Genomic DNA, 25,240 nt, shown 5'->3' on the forward strand with positions numbered 1-25,240 from the left:
GTCCCAAACAACATTATCACGTTTCAGAAGTAAATAAACCAGTAACATTTTACGCGCCTGTTTTGAGTGAAAGCATGAACAAAATATGTAGGAAAGAAATAACAATAAAATGTAATATTAAAAGCTGAAGTGTATTTTTCTGTCTGCATTGTGTACCTGTGTAGTCTGGTCTGGTGTCCCGTGAAAACCCAGAGCAGCTGATCATCGCCTTAGAACCCGAGGCAGCATCAATCTACTGCCGCAAGCTCCGCCTCCACCAAATGGTGGACCTGGGCAGCCAGACCACCCAGAACGGCTTCAGCCCCACGGAGAACGTAGGGAGTGGAATGACCCAAGGTAAGTCCCATCAACACTGACAGTACTAACTTTATGCTTTCATACAGTATGTATCACCTAATCATGCACACCACTGTACTGTTGAGTAGATTGTTCCAGTGTCTTTCTTATAGCTGCATTAGTATTGATGTTGTAACATACTGTTTTTCCTTCTGTTGATTGTTGTTTCTTCCATAGTTTCTCCAGGTCATGGTAAACGTGCTTTCATTTTAAATTCAGACACAAAATACATGAGGGTTTAAAGGCACATTGACTTTTTATTTATCTCCAGTCATCACGTTTCAACTTGCTTTTGCTTCTTTTCCATTAAAGCCCTTGTATTCACTCTGAAATTCTATCCCCCACACACACACAAACACCTAGGAGGCTGGGAAGTTCAATAATGAATTATTCACATCTCTGGGAAGGAGCTGGGTAGAAATCTGGACACTGTAACAAAATCAGAGTGTGTATCTTTTACATTACACCAGTTGTCAGATACTAATGCAATAACTTCCCATGAACATTATGAACACCAACATAAGATTAAGGTGCAGTTCTTTGTTTAATAAACTGGTTAGCAACATACAATTTGTTTGATAAAAGTTGGTAACATTACTTAAGACACTTGAAAAACTCCTTTTCCAAAACTGTAATAATTATATAATTACAGTTAAAATTCATCACATGCAAATTTCAACAACTGACCCAAAGTGAAACCTGGTAATATGACCATTATGCTAATATAGGAAAGTCAGTATATTAATAGTAGGTATCTGTTAAAGATATAGGCCAACAATTCTGAAAATGCACTTATTTCTTTCTTTCTCAGAGTGAGATGTTCAGATGGATAATAAACCTGTGTAGTTAGCTTAGCTTAGCATGAAGCAGGGGAAAACAGCTAGGATGGCTCTGTTCAAAATTCCAACCAACCCTCCAGCAACACCTATAAAGCTCACTGATTAACATGATTGATCTCCTTTGTGTAACCTGTGGATGGATACACTGTTGTTCATCAAGAAATACTGTAGTTCCAGCATATAACTCTCCCAAAAACTACAATTTGTTATTTTTAATTTCTCTCTGTGTACAGATTAAACTGCTTCCAGTCTTAATGCTAAGCTAAGCTAACCACATCCTGATTCCAGCTCTGTACCTTAAGGACAGAGATTGATATCAATCTTCTCAACTCACTGTTGGAAAGAAACTGAATAAGTTCATTTCCCAAAATGTTGATCTTTTCCTTTAACACATGGAAATGCATCATATTAGCAAGGTCCAGGTTATCACATGGTTATTTATAAACTATAATAAACCATGTTACATTATGGACAGTTATTACATTTCTAGTCATAATATCATTATTCTTCCACTGAAAAATTGGCAATGCAAGAACATACCACAGAAAAAATGTTTCAGAGCTGAATGGAAAGCTGTTATTTACCAGCAAATAAAGCAGCAACAGCAAATGCCTGCCTCCCCTTTCCTTTCTTCACAAGTCTTTCACCTTTCATCATTTGGGTTTGTTTTTGTTCTTTACCCATCTTATAAAACGAGGGTTTAGAAGGTTGCTTTTGGTCTAATATTCACTGTAAGGATCTGTCACAAAACTGTATATCACTCACTCACCTATATGCAAATAAAAACTGTTTTATTAATTTCAACAGCTCAGTTTTTGGTTATCCACAATAAACAGCTGTGTAAAAAGAGCATCTGAAGGTGTTTCCTTGGAAAAGCACTTCCATGCGAATCGTATAGACACTAACAGACTCCAGATTTATTAGGATGTTTCAATGTGAATTACTGTAATAGTACATGGGTTTGGTAAGATGCATTAATCTCATGTTTAAAACATGTCAGACAAATTAACTTTTATTTGTCCTTCCATAAATTAAATGTTGTATATCATAGCTCTTTCAGATTTAAAACCATCAACCATTTTACTCAACAAGTGATCCATTTACTTCAATCTTGATATTTGATTGAAAATCAGAAAAAGATGAAGAACACAAGACAAAGTTAAATGTAGTAAAACATGGAACATGCTGTCTGATGAAGAGTGGGTCACTTCTTCAGAAAGCCAGGACAAATCCTGAAAAGAAACATTTTCATTGTCTGATTAATACAGATTATTATTAATACTGATTAAACACTGAGGGTGGTATAGAGTGTACAGCTAGACACTTTGTTCTACTGCTGTACTACATTCTGGATTTTTGTTATTTTGCAAAGGCTCAAGGAGGCAGGTTTTGCAGTAGATTGTAAGATTTAGAAGGCTTGAATCTATTTCCTACTCTATCAATAGAATGTATTAAAGTGGACCATACAGTGCACAGCAGACAATGCAGTCAAATGCAAGTGAAGTCCCCCAGATAGTGAACTGCCGCCAGCTCCTTCTTATGATGCCAGGATTTTATGAGTCAGACCTTTAGAGTTTCTCCATTCTCTGAACAATCCAGTATCAGACTCTCCCTCCTCTTTCATGGTCCTCAAGTCCCTTTACACCTGGAACATCATGCTGTATGACTCCATATTAATACCAGAAATATGCGCCTTTTCAACCAAATACTTCCAATAACCATGCAGCCTCAGGAACTAAACCCAAGAACTAAAGCAGGAACTAAGATTGCCTTTTGCACATTCCTGTTTGAATGAAGATGAGACAAAATAGTGCAAAAATGAATAAAAAATACATTTGAAAAATAGTCAGGAAGCATTCATAATCAATACCAGAAGTATAATGTTAAAAGATCAAAAGGATTACATGCAATACTACAAGAAATGTCTGTCGCTCATCCTAATATTGAGCCAGTGGTGTGTGACTTAAACTCTACAGCAGCCACAAGGTTTGTCTTCGACCAGTCAGTGATGTTCTTTCCTTCAAACTCCTCCCTGAGAGTTCCAGGGTCAGCAGGAAGTACTACTCCCAGATCGGGGCTTTTTTGACACTGAGGAACTAAATTTAAGTTCTTGTTCTGCTGGTTGAAAGGTTCCTGCGTTCCTGTGAAATTTCCTGAGGTGGAAACTGGCTCATAGAGAGCATATTGTCCCTGTCCTGGCATCCCTTTACTGGCTCCAAGCATGTCAGAGAGTAGCCATGTAGATTTTATTCAAAGTGTACAAGGTCCTCTATGATTGAGCCCTTGTCACATTTCTGTCCTCCTGCACCTCCACATTTCCTCCTGGTCTCTCTGGTCATCTGACCAAATGAGTCCTGTGTTGCTGGGCCCTTAGACTGTGCATTGCTTTACCAATTGACGTCTTCAGATCTCTGTTCTTTTACCTTTGATTGATTTGCTGCTTGTGTCTTCACTGATTCTCAAAACTGATTTATTTGATTTGTTGTGTACCATCCTCAACAACATTACTGTACTTTAATAATACATTTAACTTAACATGAATACTTTTATAGAGCATAGCTACAGTATAATCTATGTAAGAGGAATTAGATTGCACGTGAACATGATTACAGACACATAAAATCAAAGGATGCTTATGACATAAATAACAATAATGAAATTCTTTTTCTGAGATGTTTTGTATTGTAATATTGGTGATGTTGGCTGGTTAATCCTTCTGTCCATGCTGCACTTTTGTCCAGAGTGAGAATTCTCTACAGGCCAGATTGCCATAAAAATAGCGTAGACATGAATAGTCTTCAGAGGATGACTTTCCTGTAACACCACCATCAGGCCATACACCTGTACACCAGTTGGCTGTCATACTGGTTTTGCTTAAAAACATGAGATGAAAACAAACACTTCTTGCCAGTTAACCCCTTTCATGTTCCATGTCCAGCCACAGCAATAGGCCATAGATGTCTTTTTAAAGGACCGGTGTGTAGGATTTAGTGGCATCTAGTAGTGAGGTTGCAGATTGAAACCAACTGAATACCCCTCCCCTCCACCTCCCCTTCCAAATGTGTAGGAGAACCTACGGTGGCCACAAAGCCTGCGAAAAGCACGAAAGCCCTTTCTAGAGCCAGTGTTTTGTTTGTCCGTTCTGGGCTACTGTAAAAACATGATGGTGCAACATGGTGGCCTCTGTGGAAGAGGACCCGCTCCCTGTGTAGATATAAAGAGCTCATTCTAAGGTAACGAAAACACAACAATTCTTATTATCAGGTGATTATACACTAATTAAAACATACTTATGAATATTATATCCCATTTCTGCCAAGTTCATTCCACTAGATGCCACTAAATTATACACACTACACCTTTAAAACACATGCTATATTATGAGTTTACTTCACATACCTGGTAATGGTTGGTGATGGCCAGTTTTAGCTGTGTTAAGATCCCGAGGGCAGCTTATAATACAGTCAGAGGTGTTTGAATTAAATCTTTCTTATATGCTGAAAATGCTACAATGAGTGAAGCTATGTGTCAATGTTCCCCAGCTCAGGTCTGTAGGAGTTGTGAGGTAATTCAACTTTGAACCCTACTGGTGTTGTTTCCATTGGACTTTCCCATAACGACCATTCTCACTGAAGCACCCTCTATCTGATACTTATCACCACAAATGATACTTCTGTCATTTAATGTTTCCTATTAAGGAGTCATTTCCTTCCTGATTGTACATTTTACTGCATATGTAAATTTTGTAGGCTTTAATTTTTGTAGTGGCAGATGTTTTATTAGAATGATTCAGATTTAAGGTAATATTTTGGAATACAAACTGAAGTATTATATAAATATGAAGTTCCTGGAATGTTAGGCTGACGTAATGTTAAGTGTAGACCTCTCTCATGCCCTCTGCAAAGCTAATGAGTGTTGGAGAGCCCTCTTTCCTTCTCTGTATTGTTTCCTCTGTGTAGGAGGAAATGTCCATTTGACATTTACTTCTGCCAGATCTTCCTGCTAGAAGCAGTCAAGCACAGGTCACATGGCTTCACTCTCCAACACGCTGGATAGCAGGGAGTAGCAGACTGTGGTTACTAGAGAAGTAAAAACGATGATTTTTTTTTTTTTTCGGTAAATATTTTCTTCACTCTTTGTGTTGGTTTTTGAACATACCAATACCAAAGCGCAACATGACACACAGACAGACAGATGAGACATAAAAAAGACAGACCTTTGTATTGTTATTATTGCTACTGGCAAGATAGATAGAAATCAACAATAATACAGTGTTGTGGTGGAGGTATTGATAGTGATAAATGATTGAATTTTTCAGGGGAATCATGAAGCACATACCTGCTTCTCTAATTTAAGTTGACTTGTGTGTGACTGGGGAGCTGTAGGCTTCCAATACAGTTAACGCAAAGGATAAAAATGTATATTTAACAAAACTACGGACCTCAAAAAATTAGACTGTGAACTGATAATAGTACGTAACTGCTCCAATATTTCATCTATAAAGAGTGACCGAATATTTTCAATATCATTACACCTCCATAGCTGGAAAGGAGTTATACATGGAGTTATATGGAGGGAAAGAACAGTTAGGAGAAGAGGAGCAAATACATCCATCTGTTTGTAATGATTTTTGTGTTCTTTTAGTTCAAATAACCTATGTAAAAACATTATAATTATTGTTCTTTTTAACAATCTAAGAAGTGTTTTTCTCTATATATAATAATATATCAGACCAAACCACTACAAGCTGATAATACTTATGTACTTTCACTTAAAAGTCCAGTATGTAAGATTTAGTGGCATCTAGCGGAATGGACTTGGCAGAAATGGAATGTAATATTCATAAGTGTGTTTTAATCAGTGTATAATCCCATGAAAATAAGAATTGTTGTGTTTTCATTACCATAGAATGAGCCCTTTATATCCACACAGGGAGTGGGTCCTCTTCCACGGAGCCTGCCATGTTGCACAGCCATGTTTCTACAGTAGCCAAGAATGGACAAACCAAACACTGGCTCTAGAGAGGGCCTTTTGCATTTATTGCGAGCCTCGCGGCCACCGTAGGTTCTCCTACATGCTTGGAAGGGGAGGGTGAGGGGAGGGGTATTCAGTTTGTTGCAATCTGCAACCTCACCACTAGATGCCACTAAATCCTACGCACTGGTCCTTTAAACTTACAAGTGTCAAGGTGAAAATTTTCCCATCACTTTCATGGAATATGAATGTAGAATTATGAACCTGCTGAGTTAATCTGTATAAACTGATCTGGATTTAACACACTAATAGTGAAGACTTTTATTACATGTTAATTTCATCTTATTTCCAAAATGGATCTGTTTTTGTTTAGATCTTTGAGAGTCAGATGTATAATTTCAATGAGACTCACATGGTTTAATTAAGGTTTGATAAAACATAATAAAATGAAAGAAAACATCACAGACTAGGTTTTTGACTCATGTTTACCGTGGCAGTACATGCCGGTGTTACCACATGGACTGGTGAACTTGATGTTTTGTCTCATACTCTATAACACATCACCTTCACTGCATGTTCACACTGTGAGCAACATGACTGGTGAGTTACCCTGTTAGGCTGCGAATGCAACAGTATATACTTTTCTACCGAAGAGGCAAATAATCTATTTATTACTGACTCAAAGTCAGCTCTTCTTGCATCAGACTTGATGAGCTTGCACACAGTGTGGACATACATGCATCTTAGCCTGCTGCTTGCCTTACACACTATACAAACCTCACAGCTTCACACAGCAGAGCTTCACGCCTTTATCACACTCACCAGAACATTCTCTCTCTGTTAACAACCAGCTAAGGAGCATGTTCGGCGCAACCGGCAGAGTCGCACCTTTTTGGTGGAAAATGTCATAGGGGAGCTTTGGTCGGAGCTGGAAGAAGGTAGAGTCTCTCTCCTCTTTTACTCATCTGTTATGATTTTCTCTTCCTCCCTCTTCCTCTAGGGTAACTGCTCTTGCTGTTTCTGTTGCTGCCGTTTGTAATATTAGATATTGGATATTAGATACTAGATGTTAGATTTTTATAGTGATAGATCTAATTAAATAGCGTGAGTTTTGTTTGTTTTTTTATTTTATTATTTTTTCCATCATATGACTTTGGAACACAATCATTTTGTTGTCATTGTTGTATCAAAATACTTATATAAACTACAGTATATACAATATTAATCAATGACATGTGATACTTGGTGATACCTTGATTAGCCCATCAAAGGGTCAGCTCAATTACAAAAACATTTTTCTGGTGAACGGAGGTGAATGGAATTTTGTTTTTGGTGAGTAAGGGGTTAAAAAATAACGTTTGAAAAATTCAACTGCAGCTTGTGTTTCCAGAAACAGTCACCCCTTTACTCTGGAAAATCCGCAGATGTCACTGTAAACAGTTTTCATTGGAACTATTTCTACTGAAGAAATACTCTCTCTGACAGTGACTTCAAACCTGAGGGTCGGGACCACCTGAGGGGTTGCAAGATGGCTCTGTGGGGTCATAAGATGATTAACAGGAAATACAAAACTACCTGCATGGCTAGATAACACTAGTGTTGAGTGACAAAATGTGTTATATTAACAATAACAAATTACTTGTACATTTTGAATGTCTTTAGTAGAGTCACCCACCTTCTTTAAAATGTGAACTTGGTTGTATTTTACTTTGTGAAGCATCCCAAATCCAAACTGACAGTTCAGCTCTTTGTCAAAGACAATCCTGAATCCCACTCGTTACCTCATCCAATATTTATTCTTTCGTTGCTTCTCCACTTGGCCTCACTATCTTCTTTTTTCTCCACCACTGACTTACAGCCACAGAAAATCTAGGTCAGGAGTACTCTCTGTGGCTTATTTGAAGAAGCTAAAGTGTCACAACGAGTCAGGTCCAACCGCCCTTGAGCATGTTCCTAAAAACAGTAGAGTTGTGGTAGATAGAGGTAGTAGTCCTGTTCGGTAGGATGCTGTTTGATAATATTTTAGATGCCTTGTGCCTGAGCACACTATGTTTCAATTTCTGTGTAATGTTTGTGCAGGTGACCGTTATGTGGTGGTAGACTGTGGCGGAGGAACAGTGGACCTGACTGTCCATCAGATCCGCCTTCCAGAGGGACATCTAAAGGAGCTCTACAAGGCCTCAGGTAAAAGGATGTATAACAAAACACTTTTTCTGTCTGCTTTATAGACGTAGAGTCTCAACTTGTTTTTGTTCTTTTTTATTCATAATCACAATCCACTCTTTTTCCCAGGTGGTCCCTACGGTTCTATCGGGATTGACTATGAATTTGAGAAGCTGCTGTGTCAGATCTTTGGTCAGGATTTCATCGACCAATTCAAGATCAAGAGGCCGGCCGCTTGGGTGGACCTGATGATTGCATTTGAGTCACGGAAGAGGGCAGCAGCCCCTGACAGGACCAACCCCCTAAATATTAACCTGCCCTTCTCCTTCATTGACTACTACAAAAAGTTCAGGGGCCACAGTGTTGAACACGCCCTGCGCAAAAGCAAGTGAGTGCAGTCAGCTGTCTGGATCTCAAAGACCTGCAGATAAAAACATTCTGCCTGTTGTATATGTATTAACCGGTAGCCATGAAAAGATCATTACATAAATACAGAATAAGAAATAAATAACAATAGAAAAGTACTGGAAGAAGAGCAGGAGCTGTTGCACCTTACCTCACGTCAATAAGGGATGTCAGTTTTGGTTGATTTTGCTTTCAATAGACTGACACCTATTAACCAGTAACTAACTGGTTAATTGTGGTCAGACCTAGCTTGTCTGCCCTGGTTAGCTTGACTTTTAGCTCATCCTTCTTCACCTCAAAGTGTTTTCAATGCGTTTAGTCACAGTACCTCTCAATGGCATAACGAACTCGGGCTTGAGTGAGTGAGTGATTGGCAGCATATTGGTCTCAATCATTTGGCACACTAACTGGGTGATGGCCTCGGACCAGCACACATGACACTTTCTCCCCCCGGCTAGCTGTGACGTGATCATTGGCTGCGACTGAGAGCCACCCTCAGACATGACAGCTGAGTTCTTATTCTTAATGTGGTACAGCATTGTGCTAGTACCATATTAGCCTGAATATACAACGACCTTGATTATAAGACAACCCCCCTTTTCTAACAAGTGTTTTTGGAAAAATAATATAACTTACATCATAGTATAGTTACTTACTCACATTCTCCTGCCAGGCTCTTGGAAGTGGTCAAAAATGATTTTCTCTGGCAGTTAGCACAACTGCCTGTTTGTCTTTTTGAGCTCCTTATCATCTGTGACAGTGGTATTTGGCAGCTTTACATATTCCATTTCTGCAGTATAGACGTGGGAAGACGCTTTGGACTCGTTTTCACTCGCCATGAATTTGTTTCCTCCATGGCAGAAAAACACATCACACAAGCCTTCAGAAACTCCTGCAGGTTGAACTAGACTAACGAAACACTTTTAGGGCTGACTGACTCTAACACACTCACTATAAACAGACTTAAAGACACTCGCTAGTCTAGCAACATTAAGGCTACAAACAACCCACAATACAACACTCCATGTAGGAGTCAGTTTTACATTATATTTTTAATTTATCCATTCAAAAAGAATATCTGATGTTGTGGGCATGTAATTGTCTAGCTGTTAGCAGACTGTGCATGCAAATTAACCTATAGACCGACATGCATAACAAGTCAAAATATTCTTGGCAATTAACAGTTAACCATTGACATCCCTAACTTAAATACACTTCTGTTGTCATTGATGACTTTGCTTATTTGCTTTTTCCCCCAAGAGTGAGATGAAAAAATATCAATCTCTCTAGAGTCAAGACATAGTCAGCCTAGCTCAGCATGAAGACTATAAAGACTGGAAGCAGGGGGAAACAGTTTGAAAATACACCCACCAACACCTCTAAAGCTCAATTATTAACATGTTTATCTTGTTGTTTTAAACTGTTTTCAGGATGTTACATGCTGGAAATATTTCTTGGCCAACAACCCTTTATTCATCCATGCTGCTCTTCTGTGCGGCCTTGCCAAATAGGAAACAATTTATTTTTATCCTTCCTCCTTTTAGAATGTTCTAGTATCTCATAAGGTGACCTGACCAGCACTACTTACTATGAAAGATTGGATTTTTTCTTAACCTCCTGACTTGATAAAAGAATACAGCATTAGAACTCAGTGGCAGACAGACAAAATATTAACGGTGGTATAAGTTTTCACTCCCAGCCATTAGAGTACTATAACGACTGACTTGTGGGACCTCCATGGAGTCTAGATTTTAATGGCCCTGTCTCATGTCTGTGTGTATTTTCATAATCCCACAGTGAGGGACATTAAAAGATATTTATATGGCTGTAACTGGAGCCTCCAATGGCCCCCAGGCTCCTGTGACGCCTAACTGGAAGTGCTCAGTCTGTCACATTGTGCGGGAAAGTCTTGGGAGGAGCCAACATTAGCAACCTCACACACTTACATGGAGACTCACATGTGAACATACTGTACATGAATCACACACATGGGATCAGAGTAGATGGATACTATGGTTTCTCTCTGAATTTATGATTCACTAGACACACTGCATCAGCCATGGAGTGATATGATAAGTGGCTGATCTGGACACACCACATTTCTCTTAATCCATCCAACAAAATCACTTTCTGAATACATTTTAAGGTGTGCAGGTGTACAATCATACTTCATTTGGATCTACACCTTTCATAAATATTTACTGACTGATCCTATCTAACCACATAGACTCCCAAGGTGGTTGTGTCCAGGCATAAATCTGTAGACTGGCTGTGCAAGGCTATTCCATTCATGTTACAGCCATTGCTGTCAGTGAAGTGAATCAATATGTTGCATGCAGAATGGACCATAGAGGCAGGGGCAAATGCTTTCATCTACAGTATGTCTTGAGAAGAAACATTTCATTTATGGAAATAGATTGAAACATCAACCTTCTTGATGAAGGTATTTTTATAACAACAAGTTTATTGTCAAGTAGGTTTATGCATACAAGGAATTTGCCTTGTTGTTGTGGTGCATTGCAGTCAAAAAATAGAAGGTAAAGAGAAAAATACCACTACCAGGAAAGATAGGCGCTATAACTATTGTATAGAAATGAAAAATCACAATTAAAATTTGAAATATGGTAAATATAGTAAAAACATATATGGAATTGTAAGATATTGACTGGGGATGTGTAAAAGTTCACAATGTAAAACAGTATAAATAGTACACATGTAATGTGCAAATGTAAAATTACAAATAATTGCGTTAATGTAATACACAATTGTTCAATGTGATGGTTTTACAGGTGTGCAGATGATGACGTTTTTATATTATTATAATGTGTAGTGTCCATGGGTGAGATAGAGTCAGTGTCAGTGGGGGTCCCAGGCCTTGTTGATGAAGCTGGCTGCAGACGGGAAGAACCGTAGAAGAACCGGAGGTTTTGGTCTTGACAGACCTCAGCCTCTTGCCGGAGGGGAGTGTTTATGTGTGAGGTGGGAGGGGTCAGCCATAATCTTTCCTGGATCAGCTGAGTTTTGTATGAAAGATGTTGCTCATAGTAATGAACCCACAGAGAATTATCACCATCTCTGCACTTCCCCTCAGCTCTGTATAGCTTTTTTCTTATCTTTCAGCTACTTATTTTGGGGTTTCCCAGCCCAACACTGCTCTCATCACCCTCATTTCCAGCCACTGCAGGCCACTGTTTACAGCCACTGTACAATTCAACCCCAGTGAAGCCATGCAGTGTAGCTTGAGGGATGGCAGTGTTGGTTGGTTGGTCAGTTGCTCCACCACTTTGGTCCAGTATCAGATGGATTATGGAACATTATGTTATCAAGAGTCTAAGCAAATAGTAACTGAAAACTACAAGTGAAGAATTTTGTCAGCTTTTAATGTATAACAGTGAAACACAATTAATTGCATTGAACATCAGTTTGATTTGTATTCTATATGTGATTTGCCTAACATTTGTCACGTTGTGATACAGTATATCGGTATTGGAACTGTATTTTCATTAATATTGTTACGTTGATTTTAACAATATCACCCTGCTTTAATTACAGATGATCATAGTTCAATGTAATTTAACACTGCATGTAACTGATTCCCTCTCCTCTCCTCCCCTCCCCTCCCCTCCTCTCCTCTCCTCTCTCCAGTGTGGATTTTGTTAAATGGTCATCTCAGGGGATGCTGAGGATGAATCCAGATGCTATGAATTCCCTCTTCAAGCCCACCATAGACCACATCATCCAGCACCTCAGTAAGCTACACTCCATTTCTTCTACACCTCAACCCATACATATCTCACCGTGACATTCCCAATGTGGTACAGGTCCTGTAGCTGCATATGACACGGTGCTCGACATACTGAAGTTAAGTTTTTTTGAGCACTCTTGGGGACAATAATAAGGACATCTGTTCAATCCTCATTTAAATTGGTAATGTTTTGGAACATCCATCTTCCCATAGAGTCCAGGCAGTCCTTTAAGTCAGTTAGTTTGCTGAGATCATCATGTCTGATGGACAAATATAGCTGTGTATCATCAGCATAGCATATAAATAAAAGTTTAGCATTCTGTGACATAAAGATGATATAGGCTAGTTGAAACAGACTGTGTAAAATAAGCTTGAGGCACTAATAAAGTTATGTCTAGTTTGGCACAATATTTTTCTGAGCTTCTAAACTTGTATGTCAAATTAAGTGAGAACTTTTTTGAGAGTGGACGAGGGTTAAGGAAGAAATACTAAAATGGAAAAAAAATCACAGTCAAACTTGTGGAAAACTATATCATACACTGTATATCATATAAAGTACTAAATTTCACAGTTAACATAAATGACTGTAGGTACAAACAACCTCAATCGAGCACAGTACCAATTTGAACCCCTGTCACTCTGAGGAATGTTTTTTTGTTACTCAGTTTTCTGATGAAGGGGGTTGGGCTCTCTCTAAAACCAGCCAAAATACATAATTCATAGTTTCCTTAATCAAAGGAAACTAGGTCACATTACTTTAGCACGAACTGGTTTTGGGACTGGAATCTAACTGGTTTGCTCAGATTGTAAAATATGTTTGTGACTCGTTTGGCTTTCCTTTATGAGGTCAGTAACTTAAAACTGATAAAATCAGTCTGTTCAGAGAAGGAATGTAACAGGAAATGTAGCAGGAAATGTGCACAAAGTTACATGTGCTGTACAGATTTATGATGTGTTCATGAGTGGACCAGCAGCTTCTTAAGTAAAATGCAGCGCACAGAGGAGAAACAGCAGACAAAGTAACAACATCTTTCTAGAACCAATGCTGACAGTCTCATAACAACTTAGTTAGTGGAATTCTCTGAACTCTTATCAAAAGAATAGTTCTACATTTTGGGAAATACGCTTATTCTCTTTCAGTCTGAGACTGCAATGTTCAGATAGATATTAATCTCATGTCTATGTGTTAAGTACAGGGCTGGAGTCAGGATGTTGCTAGCTTAGCATAAAGACTAGCAAGCCTTTGTCTGTCCATAGTAAAAAAGTACACCTATCAGCACCTCTTCACTAGTTAACATAATGGACCCAAATGCAACGCAATTATCTTTGTTAGTTCAAGACCGACGCAGTTGTCATTTTCCCATCCAGCGTCCAAGTTGTTTAAATAGCAATTGCACTTGCGCCCATCAAAAATCAAACGAAAATACATTTGCAACAAATTAATGAACAGGATCTTAAACTGGTGGTCTGGGGCTGACCACAGGAGGGTCCAGGAGCAGCAGGAGCCAGTGTGCTCGTTATGGATCATGCACTTTCACTTTGCACACGAGCAAATCCGTTTCCTCTGCAGAGAGGCATTCCTTCTTACTACTTGGCAAATGCTCCATCATAATAGCAATCCGCCAAGGTGCAAGCACACCTGGCTTTTAAAGGGAATGGGAGATGACACTCTGACTGATTTATTGCATGTTACGCCCAAAACACACCCATGATTAATTAGGAGACTATGGACAACCCCTTTGAACCATGCGCCTGGCGCATTGACCATTTTTCCATCGTTAAAATAGCAAAAGTGGATTTGGACACACCCTAAATGCACTTGCGCCATGCGCTTCAGACCGTGTGCTTTAGCTTGTTAAAATAGGGCCCTATATCTTGTTTGTTTAATCTGTACACAAACAGAAATGTAAAAGTGATGATTTCTGGGGGAGTTATAGTAAGTGCTGGAACTACAGTATTTGTTGATGAACAATGGTCAGGTGCAGTGACTGTCTGCAGTTCCTTTAGTCTTGTTGCCAAAGTGAGGTTGCCAAGTCTGGAATCATCGTGCCTGTACTGAGACCTCAACCAAAACCTCACTGACCACATCTGGTAATCTGGAGACACTTGGACAGATAAACTCTTGTTTTTCTAGGAAAAAGTTCCAGCATGTAACACCCCCAAAACCACAAACTGCTGTTCTTTACATTTTTATTGGTGTATGGATTCAACAACATTTTAATTATTGAGCTTTAGAGGTGTTGGTTGGTGTATTTTTGAACTTTGGACATAGTTGGGCTAGCTGGTTCCCCCTGCAACCTGGAAGCAGCTAGTCCAAGTCTGTCCATAAATCATAGTATACTGTATGTACTCTTTCTTGTAAATGTTGTTTTTACAAGGTTGTTTTGTTCATTCAGATTCTGTTTTTCTCCTCTAGCTGAGCTCTTTGATAAGCCAGAGGTGAGCGACATTAAGTTCCTCTTCTTAGTGGGAGGTTTTGCTGAGTCACCTCTGCTACAGCAAGCTGTCCAGAACATGCTCCAGGGCCGCAGCCGCATCATCATCCCCCATGATGTAGGCCTCACCATCCTGAAAGGCGCCGTGCTGTTCGGCCTGGACCCCAGTATCATTAAAGTCCGCCGCTCACCCCTCACATACGGTGTAGGCGTCCTCAATCGCTTCGTGGAGGGCAAGCACCCGCCAGAGAAGCTGCTAGTGAAGGATGGCACACGCTGGTGCACTGACGTCTTTGACACCTTCATCTCTGCCGACCAGTCTGTAGCGTTGGGTGAGATGGTGAAGCGGAGCTACACGCCGGCCAAGCCCTCCCAGCAGGTTATTGTCATCCACGTCTACTGCTCTGAGAAGGAGAATGTGGGGTTCATCAGTGAGCATGGCGTCAAGAAGTGTGGGACACTTCGCTTGGATGTGAGTGGAACGGAAAGCACGGCACCGCGCCGCGAGATCCAGACACTCATGCAGTTTGGTGACACAGAGATTCGTGCCATGGCAGTGGATGTGTCTACTGGACGCACCGTCAAAGCTAGCATTGACTTCCTAAGCCATTAAGTAGAGAACAAGAGAGATAATGTTACAGAATTGTAGGAAGCAATGGAAATTGAAATATACAGCTTACACACATACACAAAGAAACACACACACACAACAAGCTGGGGATATTTACTGGAAGGCAGTTAAAGTTAATGAATCTCAAAACTCAGTCACTCACAGTTTAGCATGGATGTTAGACGGTTTGTGTGAAAGTGTTCAACTTCACCTTAATCAGGCTGACATTCAACTGTAGAATTCATGTTACAATATGGAAAAGGAAAAGACAGCCTGGGTGAGTGCGTTGTGTTTTAGGTCTGTCAGTCACTTCACTACATAGTGTCCACACACCACAAACCCATATACCCTATGCTGAGGCTATAGCTTTGTTGAGTTGGGTTTAAAAGCTCCTGACAGGAAAGATAAAGGCTCATTCACTGTTGATGCTTCATCACTTCTCAGCCATAATGTATTACAGCTTTTCAAATCTTAGCTCTGAGCATTCAGAGGAAAGCCAGGAAAAAACAGACATACAGTATCATATAACAACACAAACATGGTGGATAGACATTCAGAGTATGTCTTTACACTATTTAGCTTCTTTAATGCTTTCAACCAGATTACAGCAGATCATTAATGATGCTGATTTATGCAATGTCTAGTGGTTCCATACGGTATATGTGCACTACAAAACAGTTTTGTGTTATAAAAGCTCAGAAGGATAGAATTAAATGCCATATAGCTTTGTTGGCAAGTATTCACTAAGTTCATGTTCTCCAAAAACAACATACAGTTCCACTTCACTACAGTTATGAGGATTGTACTGGTGGATTTGCATCATTCAGACCTTTGATTATTAATTGTGTATACTTCACAGCTACCAACCATTTTTCAAAACAGCATATGATTTTAGATTGAGTTTCTATGTTCTAGACAGTCATTAGTAATGGTAATCCAATGAAGTTAGCATTTAATTGATTTAGTTTTTTGGTCTCAGTTTCAAAGTCTACAAGAACTAGGCTAAACAGTTACATACAGTTAGCTTATGCTTTTAGCTTGTTCATAATAATTGGCCTTACGAGCTGTGGATATCTGTGTGAAACATTCTGACTATGGGTAGACCAGCAGCTGGCTCTGGGTACAGTGAAACAAGTAACACAACACTAACATATTATCACTTATCAATTCAATCAATTATGAAGTTGATATAGCTAATATGTTAATGTTGTTAATGATTGTTATGCAACAATTGACTATTAGCATTCATTTGGAGCCGCATTTGTGTCAAACTATTGAATGTAAGACCAACATTCTCTTTCAGCTCTGATTTGGTCTCCACCAACTCCTGAAAAAAATATCTGGTTCTTTAGCTGCTAAATCCTCCACTGTGTTCACTAGCTAGCCACTAACGCTATCTGTCTGCTGTTTGGTGCTGGAAGGGTAGTGTACAGTGGGTTTTTAGAGTTTTTTTGTTTAAAACAGCTGCCTGCTTGGTTGATGAGAGCAGTAAGACTGCACCAGACTGAACCAATCAGTAAAGTTGCGGCCTGTAAAACCAAAACAATGAGCTGAAAAAGGCTAAAACCCTCTGAGCTGAGAGGAACCGGAGAATCAAATGACAGTTCTCTGTGGGTTCATCTCTATGAACAACTCCTTTCACATTACACATATTTGATCCTTTGTTAATACAGAAATATTGATTAGTGTTGCGTGAAGATATGTGGCTAATTAGGCTAAATAGTTGCATACAGTTAGCTTAGTTTTTAGCTTGTTCATAACAATTTGCTGTTAGCCTTACTAGCTCTGTATGGTTCTGTAAATGTAACACATTGTGATTCAGAGCCTTAGCTTGGAAGATAGCAAATCAGTCTAAACACTGATGGCATGCTTTGAAGAATGGCTAGCAATAATGTCAAGTATATCAGATATTAATCAATGCGCCAAATCATGCAAAACCACCAGATTGTTCCTTAAAGATGATCCACAGTTAAATCTGAATCCAAGAATGTGAAACGATCTGAAAAGCAAGTACAGCCATCAAATGCGCTTAATTAATTGCTGCCTTTATTTGTTTATGCTTCAGATTATTACATGTGGACAAAATGCCACTTTCCCACTTGAATATTTTAAATCCAGGTGTGATTCTGCACAAAGGTGCAGGCCAGTTGAGACAAACAATGAAGTGTGTTTATTTCTGTAAATACAGTATTTAAATATTGTACAGATTTTTAGCATTGTTTCAGCAGCTTTAGAGCCAAGAGTATGTGTGTTTGTGTGCATGGGCGCGCGCGCGCGCGCGTGTGTGTGTGTGTGTGGTTGTGCGGTTGTGTGTGTACACATGCTTTCACATGGACATCTCTCAACATTTTTTCTCTCACCAGCCATAGCATGAGAGGCCGAGGCAGGTTTGATTGCTGTGTTCATTCAAAGTGAGAGATTGGATGTGTCGCCTGCCTGTTACTTTATTTTGCAATCACAAAAGAAACTTGAATACCTCCGTCCTTAAAAAACATTTCAATAAACAAGTCTGTCTACTGTCAGTTAGTTTTTAAAATGGTAGCAGTCTCTGAATGTGTCCTGTCCCCTTTTAAAATCATCCTTCTCACAGTACAAGTTCTGTAGTGATTCCATAATAATATGACATTACATATTCATTGGATAAACACTGATAAGAACTTATGGCATTGAATTCAGCAGAAAGTGTTATTTCTGTGTTAAAGACTGAAGCATAGTCAGCAATAACCATACAAGTGAAAGCCACATTCTCCAGATAATTAAGAAAAGTTTTCAAGTCTTAATTAAGAGTGCCTAGTATGTATAATGTGATGTCGAGATTCACTCACCCCATCAGAGCATACAGTGCATTCCTTCATTCTCCCCATGATGTATCTAGCCTTACATGTCAGTGTGTCTTCAGACGTAATCACTGAGCAGCACACTGATGGTAAATTCATAACATCTGAATGTTCTACAAGTTTGTCTAACGTGCTCGTGAAAACTTCACAGGTTGAGTTAAAGGGACATTACTGTGAGTTATCTTAATCAACCACTACTGACAGCCAGGAGAAACTGCAACTTCTTCAGTCCCTGGTGACAGCAGGAAGTGGCACAGTGAAAATAATCGGTGCGTCCTTGCAAAATAGGTGCTGCTGGAATAGAGAGTGAATACTTAACATATCGTGCAACACAGTTAATATTATAGCTTCCTTCATTTAGGAGTCGAAAATTTGTTCCTTTGAAGGTCAGCGCTGTCAATACGGTTTGGTAAAGGCCACCAGCGCTTATTCAAGTGTCAAGACCTCACTATGCTTCAAACTAACTAGGCCACTGCCTCCTCAGTCTCGGGGGCAGACGTTCATCCAAGGCGTTGGTGTTGTGACTGAAATAATTGCTGTGTAATGTTAGTATGATTTTCGAATTGTCTGTTTCGGAAAGTTACACAAAATGCTGTTCGATGATCTAAAAAAGCATTTTGTTTGAAACATACCGAGGCCTTCAGAGTTCACCAGAGTTGAACTAAACATGGAAGTACTGCACAAATGTACTTTGTCTCTTCAGGTGAATCCACCAATTCCATTCAAATTAACTAATTTTGGCTGAAATGTTGCTGTTATAAATGCTGGAGTTGTCTAGCCCTTACACCTGCTTCAGCACGTTAGCTTGTTCCAGTTATTTCATACAGAATGCTGTGCTTCCCACCTGCTGTGGCAGTCACATTCCTGACCACAATGTCAGATCATCCTAATACAACTCAAGAAGGCGGATAGTGTTTACAAGACTTTCCACAAGTCCCTACGCTAAGCTGATTAGCGCACGGTAGACATGAAAACATACCATAAAGAGGCAACATATCACTATGATAAAAACTGGAAGGACAATAAACCTTCTGACGTTCGTTTGCTCGTTTAGATCAAGAAAAAGGCCAAGTCATTGTTGATTCGTCGGTATTGATCAACAACCCCCACAGATATATAAGTAAGTGTGTGCTATAGTGTTTCCAGGATCTTTATATCTTAATAATCAGAACTTATAGCCAGTTTTGAAAGCCATTTTCTTAGATTCTTTATTTGAACTGTGAATCAAGGCTTGTCTCGCTTTTCAGTGTCAATGTATAAAGTCGCACAAGCTTCAGTGCCCTCGGCTGTCCTTGGCACTCGCTCTGCAATGCACGTTTCGCATGTGTCACGTAGGAATGACCATCAACAAGTTGATTGCTATTACTAATACACAAAATCAAGGTTTACCACTGATGATGATGCTGATGATGACGATGATGATGATGATGATGATGATAGTTTTTTGGAAGAAGATGCGCCCTCCTCAGCCTTGTTAAAGTGTTGGAGAATGGCTGGGCTGTGTGTAGAGCCCTGCTTCTTTCTGAGCTAATGTAGCTGACGTTAATGCTCATAACTGACGGCAGCTCATAACTACTATTGCAGGGCAGCACTTCACATACTTAACTGATGACTAACCTAATAACCTTTTATTTCCTCTGCACATCTCTGTACTCACACAGGTTGAATATGGAGCAGAAGGATTTAATTACACCATGTTCCTATTGTTCCTATTGGGTAGATAATTACAATGTATTTTGTGCAACCTTCGGTATTATGTGACGCACAGGATACAGTTATGTAGCGGCTTTATACATAAAGCATTAATAAAAATGATATGAAGACATGTTTAGCCAACATTAGCTTTCTATTCTTGGTGTGTGAGGCAGCATTCGATGTTTCAGCTGAGGTGTCAAGCAAATTCTTGATTGATCAGTCTGAAGTGGTTCAGTGGATGTGATTTGAGGTAGCAGTCTAACCAGCTTGCATCATGTAAAAAGTATCTGCTTAATACTATCTAGAATATACAGTAAAGACAGAAAATTTTACAGCTAAAATGATTGAGCTTGTAGTTATGATCATCTCAGCCACTCTGGAACGCAACACAGTGTACACATTGTTCTTTTAGTCCTTTATTGATGATGCTAAGGAGTTTTTTTTTTTTTTTTTTTTTTTTTTTTTTAGTTTGTTTTTATCTTGAGTTACTTAAATGTCTTGTTCTCTTGCAATTTTCACACAGTAATGGGTGTATTTTGATCAATGCCAGGTATTCACTGTCAGACTGTCACCAATAAAATGTATGTGTATTTCAAAGAACAGTCATTTGTGTGGTGTTTTTCTGCTAATTATCTTTCTAATTGGTAATTGGTGTTTTACTTTCACTCTGCCACTATTTCAGAAATACTGAGGTCATGAGTCCATCTCCCCTCTCCCCCAGAAAATAAAAGACTAGACACCAAAAATAAAGTCTTGAAAAGTATAAAATGTATTTCACAACATGCAGACCTCTGTCCTCTGGAAACTGTATATGTCGAAAATGTCAACTCTTCATAAGGAGTAGAATTGAGAATTGTTTCAATCATGAAGGAATACTTAATCCTTAAAGTGCCCCTCCAGTCACAAATGTGCTTTTCTTCTTGTTCCTTCAGTCTTGAGTTTGTGCAGTTAGTTTTCACATTCATCTGCTGAAGGAGGAAAGTTTCTCTGTGCTCACCTTAAATCTCAGTTTAACACAAGAATACAAGAATTATTTGTGACATCACAACTAGTTAAGAGCCAGTCGTGATCCAGTATGCAACCTATGCAACTGTGATTTGGAAACTTGAAGCCTCCAGTTCACATACACTAAGAATGGACTTTTCAGTGAATTAGAAGACAGACACAAAATTAATATTTGCATATTTATAGATTATTATTGTGTGTTTGAGTGTTTTAATTGTTGTAAAAAAAAAAAAAATTAAAAATCACTGGACAGTGACTTTGCAGACTGCCAGGAATACAATTCTGCTGGAGGAATAACTCTTTATTTATGTATTTGTGGGCCCAAAAGTAGTTAAAAGTAGTTTATAGTGAGTATGAAAGATAGTGAAACTAGCAAAATATCCAGCAATAACATCCCAAATTCTAAGGGAAAATATTGATAACCTCAATATCTTCAACAGCTACAACACTGCTTACATGAATGATTGCTAAATAAAAGTCTGGGGCAGATGGTCCAGAATTGAATGGATCAATTTCAGCTATCCAGTCTTTAGCTCTGAACCTCCCATACTGGATCCCAACGAGTCCACAGAAAGAGAGAAAAAGAGAAATCCATGTAGACATTATTAAACACTAGCTTCAATTTCAGTTCTTTCTCATGTGTCCTTTAAGTCTGGATTGTTCTAGAATCATTCAACTTAAACATCAGAACAGATCTTCCACTATCTGGACTGTGGACTGGACTTTGAACAGTCAGCGGAGTCTTTGTGAAGCAACACTGCCACCAAGTGGATACAATGAGCAGTTAGATTCAGATTTTTTTCTTCTACACTTGGAGTCCATCTTCAGTATTTTTATGTAAGAAGCCAAAATATAAAAAATTAGGTATATATAGTATAGGATTTACATTTGTTGTTTAAGTAGCTGGTGACAGAATAATAGAAGTAACATGTAAGATGGAAGTGTACAGGCCATGTAAGAGAGATGTAAATGTACTGCAAAACAGTTGAATATAAATTGATCATATTAGTTACTGGTGAAATGATTAAGTATCCAGCTCTAATGAATAGAGCACAGTGAATATGTGAATTTTTTCCACTGAGCAGCTAAAGCCCAGTGCCTCACTCAAAGGCCAGTTAAGGATAGTTAGGAGGTGATAGCAATACTGACTGATTCCCCAAACTTGTTTTACTCATACGTCATCTGTGTGTGGTTGGCATCTACATCTATATTACTACTTTAGTCTCTACATGTACAGTGATGCACAGAGAGAGTGAGTGAGTGAGTGGGCCGTTTGAGGAATACACTCCTCCTTTGTGTTTCAGAAGCCCTCAGCATGTATCAGTGATATTTCACCCCTTCTAATAGTTTTCCATAAAGAAAATAGGCAAACCAACATCTACCAATGTGTCATAATAGTTGATCCATAATTCATTTATTGATAAATTGCTGCAGTTTCATAAGAGAAAAGTAGATGTTGTAGCTTGCTAGCAAGACATCTTCAGATTTGATAGCTGCTGATATGCTAATTTTTGACATAACATTGTTCACAACACCAACTGTAATGAGTCTATTTTCATGTTGTTAAATGTTGAGAGATGCTGTTTGGTATCCTTAGCAGAAATATATATAAATAAATTCTCACATTTTGGACATCAAGAGACGTGTAGAACAAGACTAAAAGTGACTGTGTTGCTAAAACACTTTGGACACTATCTCAACAGCAAACACATCATTTCAATTTGATTCTTTGTTAGTTAGTTAATAAAGAACAATTTCTAAATAAATATCACCCGTTCAACTCTACAGCTAGCAGTTTTTTCTTTTAGTTCCCCCTCAAACACCCCCACCAGTGATTCACCCAGAGGAATATGAAACTAAACACAGCCACTTATTCAGTAACCAGAATACATTTACGCAATGAGTGTATTATTCTTACAGAAGTGGTGGTAGAGAGCCACTCAACCCTTCACAGGGCAAGGTTGTTTTTAGCTTGGATGTGGTGTGTGTGTGTGTGTGTGTGTGCGCGTGCGTGCGTGCGTGTGTGTGTGTGTGTGTGTGTGTGTGTATGTGTGTGTGTGTGTGTGTTAGGGTTGGGGTAAGGGGACTGTGGAGACAGGGTGAGAGGGTTGGATAGGTGTGGCCGATTTCCCTCAAATAGCTATGAAGTAGAGTAGTTGCTACGGCAATCTGGAGGGACCCAAACTCTCCAAGTGGCCCTTTAGTTGCCGGCTCGGCTGCCCTCCCACATACGCGCTCTCTTCCAGTTAATGGCAGGGTTCAGAGCTACATTGCTAACCAATGAAATCATGGGACGATAACAGGGAGCTTGACACACTCTGTGCTTGTTAAAGCTTCACTTGGTTGAAAACAGACAGAATGTAAGTTCAGTAGAATTTGTTTGTTTGAATTGAATATTTGTGTAACCTTCTCAAGTGTTCAGGTGTAAAGGTACGCCGGAACACTTAACATGCACACACACACACACACCCTCACCCACCCACCTACATACACACACACTCATGCTGATGCTGACTGAATGAGACAGACTGAGGGCAGCAGGATACTTCAAACAAAATCTGGCATGTTCTCAGACTGTTGAATACACTCATTACAACTCCAGCTCTGTGTAATGGCGTCCATGCTTGTCAGAGACAACGAGTAAACATAGAGCTGCACTAAAACTAGTGTAAAACATGCAGCCAGCAACCAGCCATATCTGTAAAATGTGAATGGTGCTGTGCATATATTTGCACGGCCATATTAAAAAATACAAGCCTCTAAGTGTAGGATTTTAAAAATTCTGACTTTGCTGACTCCTTGTGGTCATGTCAGAAAAGAAACTGTGGCAGACAGCAATACAAACCACTACAAACCCCCTTCGTCCTGCACCTGTATACATTTCAATCAGGAGAGACTCAATTGAAGGAGAGGCTTAGAGGGTAATAATATTAAATGAATTTAACATAGTGTGCACAATACAGAAGGTTGAAGAATATGTGAGAAGTCTGGCGATTAGACCCTTTTGTGACATCATGATTTTCAGGGGGAGATCATGCCATGAGTGTACAGGAAAAGAGTGTACAGGAAAATCCCCCCGATGGAGTCTAGACACTGGTGGCGGTGGTGAAGAGGGGAGAGTAATAGTTAAACATCTGGATGGATGAGATGTGGAGCAGGAGTCTCATGATGACCCATAGATGCTGAATCTGGTGAGAACTGGAGGTGAATGGCGTGGAGGGGGGTTGCATCCATCTGACACTGAAATGACAGCTGAAAGCAGCAGAGGAACAGTTTTAAAAGTTTGACAGCGACAAGGTGGTTGACTCACAGAGGATGTGGTAAAATCTGATTGGTTTAACTGAAAGCGTGAACGCCCTTAGTCAGCTGATTACGCTGAAGCAGGAACAGAGAGAGAGAGAGAATAAATAAATGGAGTAGCATGAAGATAGTCTTCCTGGTTGAACTTTTGCTAAGCTTCATTCACATGTATCTTCACTGAAGCATGTTTAAGCCCTGGACAGTCTGAAGAGTCTATCCCAGTACCCTCTCTCAGTCTTGAGCACTTCAGCGCATGTCCACGCACCACCTCTGAAAAATGCCAACATCACTTCACCCACACTTACTGTAATGCCTAATATCACTGCAGTTGTTAGGTAATGCGTCTTAAAGTTTGCTGCCTGAAAATACGATCATGAATGCAATAAAATACTCTGACACTGGAGTCACACAATGTCACAACCACTACCTGTCTTGAAGAGGTCAAAATGTTTGTGGTGCATGTTCCTATTGGATTTAGATACAGAACTTGATGCCATCTATTAAATGAAATATAGCGGGTAAAGCACCAGCCGCCACATGACCACTCCCCTGCTAGACGGTGTTGGGGTAATAGCGAAACATGAACAGTTTGTGTTGGCCAGGCTCCAGCTGCCATGTGGTCAGTTCATGCTTTTATTTCATCTCGGTTAGATTACTGTAATTCGTTGTATTCAGGGTTAAGCCAAAAAACAATTTCACACCTTCAGCTGGTACAAAACACACCTTCTTGTCTTTTAACAAATACTAGAAGACAAGATCACATCAGCCCTGTTTTAGCCTCTCTTAACTGGTTACCAGCAAGTTTTAACATTGATTTTAAGATTTTACTGATCACATTTAAGTTCTTCATGGTTCATGGTGGCCTCAGATCCTCAGACAGGGCTCTGCTGGCTGTT

General features: G+C 39.4%; 1 protein-coding gene across 3 annotated transcripts in view; it reads left to right on the forward strand.

Annotated features, from left to right (window-relative positions):
• hspa12a (heat shock protein 12A) overlaps positions 1-16,557 on the forward strand; it is a 54,519-nt gene extending 37,962 nt beyond the window's left edge. For 2 of the 3 annotated variants that reach the window (XM_042433497.1, XM_042433496.1), the window contains exons 7-12: positions 165-336; positions 7,001-7,087; positions 8,229-8,333; positions 8,442-8,700; positions 12,363-12,466; positions 14,879-16,557. In XM_042433497.1, coding sequence (XP_042289431.1) covers positions 165-336; positions 7,001-7,087; positions 8,229-8,333; positions 8,442-8,700; positions 12,363-12,466; positions 14,879-15,510 — 1,359 coding nt within the window. In that variant the 3' untranslated portion in view covers positions 15,511-16,557. The remainder of the gene's footprint in view (positions 1-164; positions 337-7,000; positions 7,088-8,228; positions 8,334-8,441; positions 8,701-12,362; positions 12,467-14,878) is intronic. The other variant, XM_042433498.1, reaches the window with a different exon arrangement.
• The last annotated feature ends 8,683 nt before the right edge of the window (positions 16,558-25,240 follow it).

This window comes from Thunnus maccoyii, chromosome 14 (assembly GCF_910596095.1).
Source record: "Thunnus maccoyii chromosome 14, fThuMac1.1, whole genome shotgun sequence".
Lineage (NCBI taxonomy): Eukaryota > Metazoa > Chordata > Actinopteri > Scombriformes > Scombridae > Thunnus > Thunnus maccoyii.